Here is a 14,741-nt window from a genome sequence, read left to right as displayed (position 1 = left end):
AGCTGTTTTATTAAGAATATTGTAAACTGTTGGAAGTAAAGGCTAGGTTTGCAGAGCTGGTGTAGGTTAATGTTGATCTCAGTTGTGCCATGGTTGCATTTAGTGTGGAGAAAGAGAAAACTAATCCTCCAGTGGAATGTCTGTTGAAAAATAGAGCTCATATAAAAGTGGAATGGTGGGTGTTGTATTTAATTCTATGTACATTGCCTTTTCTTACAGATACTGGCTCACATCCTTGACCACCATAGCTAGTTCAGCTCCTAGTACTAGCAGAATAGTACCATTTGAGTACAGTTATGCATTTCTGAGGAATGGGAGATCAGAGGAAAAAAACCAAACCTATATACTTTAAAGATGGAGGAAAAAGATGTATTAGGAGGGGCCCTTCTTGACTTCATGCTTTCTTGCATGTGTCTTCAATTTTGGGCAAACAAAAGAGTCCCCTGGTAGCTCTTAAAGCCTTGTTTTGTCATGTGAAGATCCATGAGCAATGAAGTGAGCAGTAGAGGAGCACTTGTGCTCAAATAGCATGGCAGCAAGCAAAGTGGATCCAGCTTACATCATGTTAAAAGCTGAAAGCTGCTCCAGGACATTCTGCAACTCCTCCCACAGATGAGCTAGAGCTAGAAAAATCCCAGTAAAAATAAATAAAAATAACCTTTCCCAAGGTGGTGAACAATCTTTAAAACTTCTTGCTTAGTAGTGAGATCGTGGTTCTGTTGTTCTTAATGTATTGAGTAAAATGACAACCAGGGCAAGTCTTAAAACAGGATCTGTAGACAAATATTAGTCAGAGATTGTTGATGAAATTCAAGTGGGTTAAATAGGCAATTTATTTAAAACTTTCCAAACTTGCTTGGCTGTGGTTTTAATGGTTGTGTGTCCAGTCTTAAAAATGGCAGAGCCTTGCAAAATGCAGAGTTCTTTTGACTTGAGACTGTTTAAGTTGTGGCATGAAGAGTTCTCAGGGGAGATGCACTTTTTAAAGCCCTAGCCTAGCTTTTCTTTTTCAATTTGATGAAATTTGTTCCCTCCTCTTCTGGACTTGCTGTGCCTCTCCACAAATAAGATACTTTATCTGTTTCAAGAGAAATGGAAGTAGGAAAATGTAGCCATATCTAGCAGTGTTAACCATTGCTACAAGTAATTTGAATTTACCAAAAAGGTACTGAGTTAATTATTTTTTTTAAGGGAAGTCATACTAAAATAGTGTAAGTTTCAAACCAGATAGAAATGTAGGCACCATTTTGGACTGATCAGCCTCCTGTTGCTGAAACAGTCAAGAAAACCGCCCTCTTTTTGATGACTTTGTGTTTTTAGGGGATGGGCTGACTTGCAGAAAAGGTGTTAGCTAGTGATGATACTGCTAAAGTGCTAAAATACATGGTGATTGAAATTATTTTAAGAGGGAGAGAACTAATTTTAGAAGTTTATCAGCTTTAGCAACTTGATTTGCGGTTTTTCTTGTCAGAAGCAAAAGGGCCTTTGATAAACTATGGCATTGACTTTTGGGTACAAATCTGTATTTCTGCTAAATGAAGTCCTGGGCTCCCCATCAGTGATTTCTAGAAGGCACTGAGGTTCAAATAATGGAGCTAATCTAGAAAAGAATAGTATTATATGTTCTGTTTTCCTAGTGGTTTACTTTAAGCCAGGTATGTGGTGTTGGGGGGAAAACATTATTCAAATGACCTGTATTTTCATTACTGGGTTTTCATTAATTCCTGGGAGAACTGAGCTCCAAAACCCACCTGGGATCCTGGGCTGTCCCCAGCAAGGGTTGGAGAAATCAGCCCTTGGTATCCATATGCAGCATTTAATCCGTCCCTGTGAGACATGGCATTGATTCTGTTGCCTGGAATCCCTGGTATTCCTTTCCCTGGTTGGTGTAAGCTGGGAGTTCTTCCTGCACCCTCTCCTTCAGAGTTGCTGTAGTGAGAGCTCCCCCTCCTGTCTCAAGCCCCTGATTCCAGAGGCTGGGACAGCGGGATGGAGATGGAGAGATTAGGGCCTAAGGATGGAGGAGGATAGAGCAGCAACAGTCCTGGCACTGGCTTTTAGGGTGGAAAGCAGTTCTTTGGCCGTACAAAGGCTCAGCGAGCGGGAGGCTGTGCCCTGGTCCGGGCTGATGGGACCTGTAGGGGCCTGGAGCAGCTCCGGGGGCTGCACCCTCGGGGACCCGCGGAGCTCAGGCAGGTGGTGTCCCGGGGCGGGCTGGGCTCGGCCGAGAGGAGCCCTCGGGGAAGGAGACCGGCCCGGCTGGGCTGTCAGGGCAGCGCAGAGGATGGCGGAGGTGAGGAGCGCTGGCTGGAGCCCGGCAGCGCACCTGGGAGCGGGCTCCGGGGGGCCCGGCCCCCTCCCCCGGTGCACGCTGTCAGGAGCGGGCGGGGAGCCGCAGACAAAGAGCCGGGGCCGGAGCCGAGCGGGCACCGGGGCCAGGAGGGGGCGGCCCGGGGGCGGGGACGCGGCGGGGGCGGCGGCCAGAGGCACCGGGGAGCCGAGCCCGGGAGCGGGGCGGCGGGGGAGCTGGGGCTGCGCTGGCCGGGAACAAAAGGCTCCTGCTGCCCGCCGAGAGCGGCCGTGGCCTGGGGCTCCGGAGCACCATGTCCCGCAGGGAGCCCGGCTGCTTCTGGGGGGCCCTGCTGACCCTCTGCAGCCTGAGCGCAGCCCAGCCCCGAGACAGGCAGTAAGTACCGGGAGCAGGTCGGGGAGCCTCGGCGACCCGCGGGCAACCTTCCCGGGAAGGGTGCTGGGGCGGGGGGAGGGAGGTTGGGACGGGGATGAAACCCTCTGCTCTGCGAGGGGCTGGGGGTGCCCGCACAAAGGCTGCGAACAGCCCCCCGGAGGGGCTGGGGTCGGGCAGGCGAGCTGCGGCGGTTCCCGAGCCAGCGGCACGTTTGTACTCGCCGGTGCAAAAGTGCATAGCACAGAAGGGGGAAAAAGGAAAAAAAAAAAAAAAAGAAGAAAGCCTCCTTAGAAATACCTGCCTCTAGCTCCTCCAGCCAGCGGCTGCAAAGCTTTTATCTGCAAACAATTATTTAAGGAATCCGGGGTGTTGCGCAGGGGCTGCTGTTGTGCTTGGGATGGTTGAAGGTAATGTTGGTTGGTCCCGAGGAGCATGTGAAACATTCTTGTGGGGAAAATCCTCCGGGGAGAAACATTTCACTGCGGGGAAAGTTCTCTGGCTTTTAGAAATTGAATCCACAGCTCGTTTCAGTGTGTTTAGGTTAACTTTGATTAAGGTTTGCTTTGTTCTTTATCCCTAGATTATTATAGCCCGTCAACATCGTGAATAGCTGCATTAAATGAGTGCCATGGAGAACTTATTTTCACTTGCTTACTAGAAAATATTTCAGGTCCTGCCAAGTTTTGGTGTAACCTGACAGAGCTGTTAGTCAAATGTGCTTAAAGGATCTGTCCAGTCGCTGTCAAGTTAACTGTTTAATTGCCAAGATAAATATTTCATATTCAGACACCATTTATTAAGTGATTTAAGTAGCTGTATCAATGGGCTGATACTTCAGAAAGTGTTGCAGCAGTTTAGAACAATGTGAATACATGTGCTTCACATCTGGCACTGAAGTGCTGTGCTTATGTGACAGTTTGAATCTAATCATTTCATGCTGGATGCAGATGGTACTTTCTCCTTCTGCAACTAGATCAGCTATGTCTTTCTTACCAAGAATTTGCAGGCTGCATAGTAACTTTTTATTGTTATTTAGTGTTGTTCTGATTAATTTTTAAACCTGGCAACTATAAGGTTTTGAATCTGCAAGGATCCCATGCAATTTAGCTCAAATGCCACGGAGATCTGAACTTCCTTTGGGGGTAATGGGATCTCCATGGCAATGAGGCCTGCTGAGAGAGAAACGTGGGGTTGGAATTTGATAAAAGATGACTTGGGGGTTGTAAAACACCATCATCCCCATCCCAAAGTGATAATTAATCACGAACCAAAGCAGCCTGGCTCATGGAACTGTAGAAAGGCGTGAGCTGGGAAATTTGGCTTAAAGAGTCATCTGAGGAATTGCCTCATTTAACAAAACAAAAAAATAAAAAAAATCCATTTGGGTAGAAAAAACCCCAGAAAGGTGTGTCATGAAGAGAATCTAAAAGTGTTGCTCACAGCCCAAGGCATCAAAGAGCTCAGAGCCTGTAATGCTTTTAGTTGACAAGTTCATGGCATGGTGCCAGTCAGCACAGAGGAGTGGCACAGATTCCATTCAGAAACACAAGGATTGTAGTATAGATATGGGAGGTCGTCTAGGGTGGCTTTAAAAATGTGTCTGTGCCTGCTAAAATCATGCCTTTTTTTTTTTTTTTTTTGAGGGGTTTTTAAACTTGCAGGATATAATCCTTGGAACAAAAAAAGTGGCAGTAGAACTGAGAGTTTAAGCCTAATCTTGTAACTGCAGTTTCTGGCCAGCTTCTATAAAAACTGGAGGTATCAGCAGTGATAATCACATCTATTTTACACATAAGGTTGAACTGTGAAAGATAAGTGAGGCAAAAATACCAGAAGTATCCCAATTTTTACAAAATAAAGTATTATCTACAAAACTCTACTGGAGGTTCAGGTACCTCCTTACTCTTTCGTGAGCTTCAGGCTTTTTATCTAGTTGTATATTTAGGGGTTTTATATGTAATATATAAATATTGTAATATATAGGCAGTAAATATCAATATTACTGTCTTCAAATCCTAAGGATTTGTAAGCCAATTAGGGTCTGTTCATTTCCATGTGTATTCTGTGTTCATTTTATGCATATTAGGTATAGGTCTAGACTGCTGGTGGTCACACATGTGAGCCTAGAGGGGCAAATTCTGGAAACCTGTGTTACAGATTTCCTTTTGTTATACACAAAGTGGCTTACAAATACAGATCCCACTCTTGTTGCTGTTCTTGACTGCCCACTTCCAATCTTGCTCCTCAGGGGCTATTTGATTGCAGCACCTTCTGTTTTCCGATCGGGTGTTGAGGAAGCCGTAAGTGTAACCATCTTTAACTCTGTCAAGGAGACAACAGTCCAGATCCAGTTAGTAGTCAAAGGAGAAACTGTGTCACGAGGCCACGGAACAGTTCTGGGTAAGTTCCTGTCATTCTGAGCTTGAGAACTAGTTTGGAGGTTGAGGTGCTGTGGGAGCACAGGGATACCTGTTAGAGAGTTGCTGCAGGTGGTAACAGAACTGGAACCAAATTCATATTGAGTTCACTGACTGTTGCTAAACTTTCTCCACTGATTGTGCCAATGTGGTTTTGATGAATGTGACCTCAGACACCCCAGGCTGATAATTTTGGAGCACAGAGACCCTAGATAATTGACATTCAAGGGTTTTATAGTGAATATCTTTCATTTGAAACCTCAGTGTTGGACACTGGCTAGCTGAATAAGAGTAAGGTAAGTTGGCTTTAAAGAAAAGTGTAAAATCCACATCACCATCATAATTTCCTACTCTTACTTGAAAATGAGTGCTGGGAATGTGATCTCCCTGTCTTTGTGGCTGTGTTGCTGAGAGAGGTGCTAATATTTGTGCAGTTGGATAAGTCTTTGAGATCCGAGACAGACACTTCTCTGTCCTGAGTGTACAGAAGACAGAATGTGTGTTGATTATGTCCAACTTAATACTGAGCAAATTTACATTAGTGAAAATGAAATCAAATAGCTCTGTTGTACCACTGCTAGTAATGGTGTAAGCTGTCATATAGACAAGGCTCAGGCAATCAGGCTCTTTAACTATCATCTTTTAACCCTTCTGTGTGTAAAAACTGTGAGTTATATAAAAGCCATTTCTTTTCTTGAAGCAGATTATCTCTGATTTTATCCTCCTCTTGTTGTCTTTCAAATTGGCTGACAATTGCTAAGTAATTCAAAGGGGGTGATACTTACATGTGTGCACAACATATGCTAAAGAGAATTCTTAGGTGTGGCTGTATCAATCCAAATAGATCCTTTGAGTGTTTGTTTGGATAATTATTCAAGCCCCAAAAGAGGCCAGGTCCTTTGCACAGCAAAGTAACTCTGTAAGTATAGGATGCCCTGTAATGGAACCTCATTCTTGGTGGTAATCTCTAGCCACAGAGTATTTTGCAGGTTCTCTTAGGCAAAAATTGTAAATAAATATGGACCAAGTTTATTTTGCAGAGCTCTGCCAGGTCCTACTTGCTCACCCTGTGGATTGTTTTACTCAATGCAGGAAAAGTCCTTCAGGAGAAATCTTACTGAAGGAGTGTTGCAGTTAGCTGCTCTGTATGTGGGGTCTCCTTTCACTCAACTGCAAATGTCTTAAAACATTAGTACTTCAGCTTGAGGGGAATAACTCTCTCTTTCTCTCATTTTAGATAAAGGAACAATTAAACTGAAGGTGAGTGTCAATTATTTTAAGATGATTTTGAAGAAAACATGAAGCACTTGCCTTCAACCACGTGCTTTATTCAAAGACTAACTCACTGTTGAGTAAAATCTGCAGTGCAATTGCTGAATTTGGTTTTATTTCTTTACCTTTTCTACTCTCAAACGTATTATCATCATCTTTCTGTATTCTCAACTTTTTTACTTTGTAATTTTTAATCTAACGCCATTAAAAAAAAATATTTCAATCCTCTGAAGAACTGGTTGAAAATGTGGAATGTTTTGCTTTTGCTTTTGTGGTTTCTGGGGGGATTCTTCCCCCTCTATTGATAGTGGTGCCTTCCACAGCATGGCTGATTTCACCTTCTTCAGTGAAAGCTGCACATGTAGATCAAATATCACTTTGCTTGAGTGATAAAGAAATGGTAGAAGAGAATTTCCTGTCATGTTTTTAGCATGACTTTCCCTCCTTTGAAGTTTATACATTGTAAAAGATCTAGTATGTTCTTCATTTGCTTTTTATTGCTTATAGTTACACTGAAATGCAGCAGGTGGCTGCTCTTTGCTCACTTCAGTATCAGTTTTACTCCCCAAAAAGCTCAAAGGCTTTTCTCTGTCTTCCTCACCCCATGGACTGTTTTCTAGGTCCCTTCAGGGCTTCGTGGACAAGCCCATCTAAAAGTCTGGGGCAACAGGCATCTAGCAGAGGAAGGCTACATTTTTCACAACTATACCACAGTGACCATTGATAGCAAAGGATCTTCAGTGTTCATCCAGACTGACAAACCTGTCTACAAACCCAAACAGAAAGGTAAAGTGGCCTTGGAGAACTTGCCAGAAGCAAGGGCTACTTTCAAGCAACACTTATTTTTAAAGGACAGATTCTAGGATGAGATACTCTGTTCAGTGTCAGCTGTGATGACTAATATACCTCCTCTTTCCCTTTTTTTAGTGTTGATAAACCTCTTTATGGTGACTTCTGACCTGAGACCAGTCAATGACAGGGTAAAGAAAACTTTTATCTTTCATATTTTAAAATATGAGGCAATTATTTGGCAACCTGCATTTTATTCCAACGTACATTTATGCAGAAATATAATGGGATTTCTTAGTCTATTTGGGCATATCTTGGGATTGCTTGTTGTTATTTGCAATTTGGTTGTTTTCATTTGGTCACATTACTATTGCAGGAGAATGCACCCTTTTGTAGAGCTAGCAAATACAAAGCAGTTAGAAGCATTTTTCAGAGCCTTGCACTCTGTTTAGATAATGCACAAATAGTGAATGAGTGTATGTTTCTCAGGCTACTCTTACCAAAGAAGAGATGTTTAAAATTTGTGTTGTTCCTTGCTTATGTCAACTCAGGAGTTCATCAGAAGAAGCTGAAAAGTAGCTTTGTTTCATAATGCCTTTAATTATTTTTTTTCTTTTCCTTTCAGATTGAGGCTTATGTGGTGGTGAGTATCTGCTGATCATCAACACGTCTCCTGTAGAGGCACAAGGTTCTTGTAGCTTTAAGAGGAACAAGTCACACATCTGTACCTTCTCAAGTCCATTATGGCCATTCCCAAATCTAACCCATGCCATTATCTCTACCTCTGTGTCTTTAATTGATCTTTGTGTCTTGCTTTTTTCTTATCACCCACAAATATACTTGTTTTCTACTTCAGTTTCAGAAATCCATTCCCATTCTTCAGCCTGAGAAGAACTGGTTAGTTTCACTGGGGTTTATAACTGTGACAGTCCCACTCAATTTCTCCCTTCTTTTCAATGCAGACACTCTCCTATCCTTCATCTGGCTGGGCTGGTATAGCAGGGCCAATCTCATCTCTGCACCCAAACATTATGATAGTGGACAATAGAAATTCATGGCAAGGAAAGGGTACTCCTGTCTTCTTCCTTATGAGGTGAATGAGAGGTTCCTTCTGTGTCTAGTCTATTTATTTTTTTATACCATGCATTTTCTGTAGCTTTCAGCAAGCAGAAGAATTCTCCCTCATGTTTGCATTCGGTCACAGATTTCCTGCTGACAAAACCAGCAGGACTAATTTCATCTGACTTTGTCACCTAAAAACTGCCTTGCTAGTTGTACAGCTCCCTCTGTGGACAGAAAGAGAGAGTCTTCAGGGGCCAGTTCATCCCATCCAAACTAGGTGTCTTAAGACAGGTAGAAGATCTGCTGCTTAGCAGTGCTGTCTTGTGTGCATTGGCTGGAGAAACAGTGTCCTTCAATAAATACTGATTTTTAGAAAGGAAATACCCCCTGGTAAAGTATCTTCAGAAAATTTCAACTGATGTTAGTTGCATTTGAGCTGTTAGTGAGGTGTGTGTGTGTGTTACAATATGAAGTTCTTTGTTGCAAACTGTGTTCCATGTATGAGTGACTTCCATTTTCACTATGATGTTTCTCATTCCTAACCCACTTTGTAGGATCCTCGGGGCTCTCGGATGATCGAGTGGAGCAATTTGAAGCCATTTTGTTGTGGTAAGTTTGGGGTTATGTTTTCTCTATGTATTGTTGTTTGCTTACTGCTTGAGCCATGCTCAGTAGGCCTTGGCAAGGGCTGATGAGTGACACGGAGTTCACTAATTGCTGTTTCCTTTTTCAGGTATTGTCAATATGACTTTTCCTTTGTCTGACCAGCCAGTGTTTGGTGAATGGCTCATCTTTGCTGAGATGCAAGGGCACACGTACAACAAATCCTTTGAAGTGCAGAAATATGGTGAGTTGTGTCCAAATCAGCTTGGACTGTAACCCCAGTGCTTTTGGAAGAGCACAATGTCATGAAATGTTTTTACTTCAGGTGAAGCACCTGAGAAATAAAGCATTTAAAGTGAGGAAAAATTCTTTATAGACTTGTACTCTAGGGACACAGACACTTGCCAAGGTCATCTTCGTTTCCTACTGTTGTTGATTCATTCTCTGCTGGGTGCTGTAATGTTAACTCCACTGTCCTCATCCCACCATAGGCAGTGATCTTCTCTGTGCTTTTGCCATATTTGAACAATAGAATCATAGAATCATTAAGGTTGGAAGGGACCTTGAAGATCATCAAGTTCCAACCCCCTTTCCATGAGCAGGGAACCACTAGACCAGGTTGCACAAAACCTCGTCCAACCTGGCTTTAAAAACCTCCAGGGATGGGGCATCAACAACCTCCCTGGGCAACCCGTTCCAGTCCCTCACCACCCTCAGAGTGAATTTCTTCCTAACATCTAACCTAAATCTCCCCTCTCTCAGTTTAAAACTGTCACCCCCTCTCCTATCACTGTCTTCTCTGATGAAAAGCCCCTCCCCAGCTCCTTGGAAAGATGCTTGTGCTTCTTTCCCTTGCAGTGTTGCCAAAGTTTGAGCTGCTAATTGACCCCCCTCGCTACATTCGGGACCTTGCACTGTGTGAGAAAGGAACTGTCCATGCCAGGTAGGAGCATGTCCCAAATAAAGTCATTACTATAGATTGTAGTACAGCAACAGCAGTCACTGGAGCTTGGATCTCAGCTGTGCCAGACTTTTCAGATGATTTCTGGTCATCATGAGATGTTTCCTATGTAAGAGCCTTCATAAAACATGTTAACAATAACAGGCTGGAAAACCTTCTGTGTTGTTTTTTTGTTGTTTTCTAGATGTGCTGGTCACATGCTGCCAACCTTGATATAACCTGGAAAGTAGAAAACAGCTGGAAGTTAATTAATTGTCTTCTTCCCCTTTCAGGTACACATTTGGAAAACCAGTGACAGGAAAGTTAATTGTCAATATGACTATAAATGGTGTAGGGTACTACAGGCACGAAGTGGGACACCCTGTCCTCAAGACCACCCAGGTGAGGGAGACCACTGGGTCAGCTGTGCTAAAATGCCTGGTTTGTACTCTCTGAAATTAGTAGCAAAGCTCTATTTTATGTTACTGGTGGGAGATCAGAAAATAAACTAATAAATGGGATAATTGGGTGCAGCATAATACAAATATTGTATATTTTTGTGTGGTATGTTTATGGTTTGGGGGGATGAGAATTTGTTGGCATAGTATTAATGTGTTTTTAGAGCATATGGGGCTGAGGGAGAATGTGAGGGTCTGTGGCAGAGCTAGTCCAGACTATGGATAAGGGAGGGAAATGAAACTTGCTTTCTTTCCTCCTTCCTCCATCTACTCCCCAATGAATTCCTTCCACTCCACATCCTTTAAAAATACTGCTCCAAACTCCTATCAAGTGCCTGTGCTTTAGATGTGGCTTCTAGACCCTTCTTGAATGTGAATGTAAATTTGTTTCCACTCCTGAACCCCCTTTGCAGATTGATGGCTCTGCTGTTTTCGATGTGTGTGTGAAAGACATGATGCCAGCTGATGTTCCAGAGCATTTTCGAGGCACAGTCAATATCTGGGCCACAGTGATCAGCTCTGATGGGAGCAAGCAGGTTACATTTGATGACTCCACTCCTGTTCAGAAACAGCTGATTGATATCAAGTACTCCAAAGATACCAGAAAACAGTTCAAACCTGGACTGCCTTACAAAGGAAAGGTAAGATTTGAAGTAGAGAGGCTGACACATGGCTGGTATAAGATTGTATTGGTCTTATCTAAGGATGTTACACCCTGTTCTGGTGTGTTTTTCCCACCTGTTGTTTCTGTCACTGACTGGAATTGCCTATAATGGAAACCCCATTGTTCTCTAAATGCAACACTGTGTAGGTAGAAGTCACTTACCCTGATGGAAGTCCAGCTGACAGAGTCACTATCCGAATTAAAGCTGAACTGACCCCAAAGGACAACGTTTATACGAGTGAACTGGTATCAAGGAATGGCCTGGTGGAGTTTGAAATCCCCTCCATCCCCACAGCTGCCCAATACGTCTGGCTGGAGGTGGGTGAAAGCTCTTTATAGGATTAGCAGGCTTTAATGTAACTAATCTTGTCAAACCTGCACTTTATAAATCAGTGTCACAAACAGGAAATCAGTGTCTTTTAGCTTCAACTTCTGGATTTCCATGCAGCAATCACTTGCTTCTTGCTGCCAGCAGAGCTGATGTTTGTAGCCATCAGGGAAAGCTGCTTCCCCAAATCCAATTTAACATAGTGAGGGGCCAATATTTGGAGAGTACTGCTGATCTGTAAAGATGGCAAGAGATGAACAGCTAGAAAATATAAACTGGGAGGTGGGGATAGAGGGTAAGAAGAGAGAACAAATTGGGCTTTCTATGCATGCATAACATTCAGGTGTAACTTTTGTTAAGACCAAAGTGACAGCGATCGATGGGAAACCTTCTGGGGATCAGTATCTGCCAAACTACTTGTCCATCAGTAGCTGGTACTCGCCCAGCAAGTGTCACATCCAGCTCCAGGCACCAGATAAGCCTTTCCAGGTATGTTGGCTTCATATTCCTTCATGGCAACAACTGCATTTCTTGACTCAAAGTACTTTGTTCTAATTAAATATTTCTAGCTGTTTCTGTTTCTGGGATCCTGGACTGTTTGTTTCCACTGCATAGGCTGATGTAGCTGCACCTCAGCCACCAAGTAACTATTGGATGTGGGCATGGTTCAAAGCAAAGGGCCTTTGATCCTTTGTGCAGTATCTCATTCTCCTTTGTATTGTAGGGATGGGAAAGGCAGTTGGTATAGGAACTAGCAGCATTTTTCATATTTCAACATATATTCTGTGCACCTTGGGCAACATTCACATGTGAATTGTTTGGTAAAAATTACCTGCTTTAGTGCAGGTCATCAAATGCTGAAAGATTGGAAGTCAAGTTAGTGGGAGTATCTTGAGTAATTAAGATCTAAGTTAGGGCTATGTAATCCCACTCAACCTTCCAGGTTAAATCTCAGCTGGGTCTGTTCAATCTTCCAGTTATCAAACTATGAGCAGTATCTTCTGTAGTTTTTGTAGGAGCCTCTCAAAAATGTAATCCTTACATATAAAAGTTGTGATGTTTTTGCTAAAGGAAAGATTTGATTCAGCTATGATTCTTGTTGCATAATGTTTTACTGAGAGTTGTTTAGGGTTTGTTCTCTACCCAGGAAGGTGCTCTGAGCTCTGCATATTGCTTTGTGGAAAAAAACGTGGGTTTTGGCAATATTCACATTTAGATTTCTGTTATCAATGGATCTGTCAGGTTGGTTTCAGACTCTTTGTATCCAAATAAGAGCATTTTTTTATCATTGCATTTCATGGTAGTTTAATGGCTAATTAATCTTTTACAAGTTTCCTGAGGTATGGAAAGGGGATTATACACTGCTAATCTGAACACATTGTTCTTATTATAACCTGATTAGAACTAATTCTTCTGTGGGAAAGCTAGGAGCTGGATGACCAGCTGATGTGGGAACTGTTTCCCTGCTTTGCCAGCTCTTACTGGGTGTTCCAATTAGCTACATTCATTTTTAATGAATTGTTTCATCATTTGCACTGGGGAATTCTTAATACTTCAAATATTTAATGTCACGAGGCACTTCTTGGACTCTGTGGCATTCTTGCTGTATTTAACCATTGGCAGTTCCTTGTATTCAAGTCCTTGCCATTTTGGTTTGTACTATATAGACATTCTGGAAAGATAACACTGTTAGTACTGAAGAAAGAGGTTTTAAAAAATATTTCACTGGGATTTAGCATTGCTGTTCAGCCTTGACAATCTTAGGTTGGGCATTGCTATGCTTTAAATGACAGGAGGATCAGGAATAGAAGGTGCTGAAGGAATCCTGCTTAACACAAGTGTTAGAAGCAAGAAGTTAGTTCCTAGGAAAGCTGGCTGCTCCACAGAAGGTTTATTACTCAGCCAGACGTGACCCAGTCCTAATCCCATGACTGAGCAGCCATGTCTGTTCTGTTGGGATTGGTGAGATATGGGGGATAATGTCTCCAGGGTAGTCAGTACTTAGTGAGTACCTCTGGGAATAGGACTTCAGTGCACACAAAATGCAGGAAGTCAGTGGTGCTGCTCACATCAGAGCATCAGATGAGTTGACCCAGCAAAAAAGCAGCTCTCTTCTCATTTATTTGTGTGTTTGACAACTCCTTGAGTGCCAGACTTGCAAATTAATATCAAGACATGTGTAATTTGAAAGCATTTTCCCTCAAATCTATTCCCAGTGATTTCATGCCGCATTGGTTATGTTTGAGCTAGTATTTGCCATATGAAAGTAATCACCATGTATAATCTCAATTATAGTTGCAAAGACTATCAAAAGCACATCTCTTCCCACCCCCAACCCATCTCCTTTCTTTTTTGGGCTGGACTACTGAAGGGGTGTCTAAAATTCAACCAATTCTGACAGCTGCTCTGTGCAAAAAGGCTTAACTTCCAGGATTCCAGAGATTCCTTTATTGTTTTCATTAATGCATACAACCCCCAGCCCATTCTCCTGTTAGACTTGCAGGGAGTGAAGGGCTGAACACAGGCCCCTTTTTATTGTGAAGAAAATCCATGAGAGCAGGGCTAATGTAACATAGTTTTGAATGCATACATTTCCTAGGAGAGGGGTCACATCTCTTGCAGACTGAAACCTCAAGAGATTTCTGTGCTTTACAAATAAAAAGCATGCATGGTAACAGACCACATCTTTTGCTTTTCCCTCTCTGGGTGCAGGTGGGAGAGGAGGCTTGGATTGCAGTGAAGTCCACATGTCCTTGCAACTTCACTCTGCATTATGAAGTGGCATCGAGAGGCAACATTGTCCTTTCAGGACTGCAGCCCAGTAACATCACCCAGCAGAGGAGCAAAAGAGCTACCTTTCCCTTTGAGAAGAACATTGATATCACACATTTCCCAGAAACAGGTAGCTAGCATCAGAAATGCAAACTTGCCCCTATTTTCATAGGAAAACTACCTTTCTGCAAGCATAAGTATCCTCCTATTTGGAATCTGATGCTCCTTAAAGGGCACAGAATAATTTTGTGCAAGAAAAATATTTGGATTCATTGCACACAGAATCATCTAGAAAGAAAGATGCATTTCTCCAGGAGGGAGAAACTCTTGGGGAGTTTTCTGTAGTCTTTCTGTAGTCTTCCTCTGTTAAGAAGACTCTAGTCTTAATATGGTGGGCTTGGGATCAGCTGAGTGGTTGGGGGGAGTGTATGAAGGGACTGGGGAATGCACAGAGCTGGTTGAGCTTAAACTAGGAAGAGGACATGAATTGGACTGATAGCATGGGTCAGGCTAAAGGAGAAGATCATGCAGTTAGCTTGGGGAGTGGAAGTGAACTTTGTGGACTCCTCATTTGTACAAAGAATAACAGAAAGATACAACCCTGGTGAATCCAGGGAACAGGGGTAAGTAATGGGGTGCTTGGGAAGGTGTGTGCAACAGCTGCCAAAGGGAAAGTCTGTCTATCCCAGTAACATGTTTGCAATAGCAGCCAGTTGCAGATAGTTAGGGAATATGTAAAATAAACTTCCC

The 14,741-nt window shown here is 42.9% G+C and overlaps 1 protein-coding gene across 1 annotated transcript in view; it reads left to right on the top strand.

Annotated features, from left to right (window-relative positions):
* The first annotated feature begins 2,284 nt into the window (after window positions 1-2,284).
* The window catches only part of CPAMD8 (C3 and PZP like alpha-2-macroglobulin domain containing 8), a 50,784-nt gene continuing 38,327 nt past the window's right edge, over window positions 2,285-14,741 (top strand). Inside the window, exons 1-15 of the mRNA XM_051639978.1 lie at window positions 2,285-2,293; window positions 2,379-2,686; window positions 4,935-5,086; window positions 6,341-6,363; window positions 6,996-7,161; window positions 7,303-7,355; window positions 7,790-7,807; window positions 8,781-8,835; window positions 8,960-9,073; window positions 9,688-9,772; window positions 10,063-10,171; window positions 10,641-10,868; window positions 11,039-11,209; window positions 11,580-11,708; window positions 13,932-14,121. Coding sequence (XP_051495938.1) covers window positions 2,285-2,293; window positions 2,379-2,686; window positions 4,935-5,086; window positions 6,341-6,363; window positions 6,996-7,161; window positions 7,303-7,355; window positions 7,790-7,807; window positions 8,781-8,835; window positions 8,960-9,073; window positions 9,688-9,772; window positions 10,063-10,171; window positions 10,641-10,868; window positions 11,039-11,209; window positions 11,580-11,708; window positions 13,932-14,121 — 1,810 coding nt within the window. The remainder of the gene's footprint in view (window positions 2,294-2,378; window positions 2,687-4,934; window positions 5,087-6,340; window positions 6,364-6,995; window positions 7,162-7,302; window positions 7,356-7,789; window positions 7,808-8,780; window positions 8,836-8,959; window positions 9,074-9,687; window positions 9,773-10,062; window positions 10,172-10,640; window positions 10,869-11,038; window positions 11,210-11,579; window positions 11,709-13,931; window positions 14,122-14,741) is intronic.

The sequence above is a fragment of the Apus apus genome, chromosome 24, assembly GCF_020740795.1.
Source record: "Apus apus isolate bApuApu2 chromosome 24, bApuApu2.pri.cur, whole genome shotgun sequence".
Classification (NCBI taxonomy): Eukaryota; Metazoa; Chordata; class Aves; order Apodiformes; family Apodidae; genus Apus; species Apus apus.
This window is presented reverse-complemented; position numbering and strand designations above follow the sequence as displayed.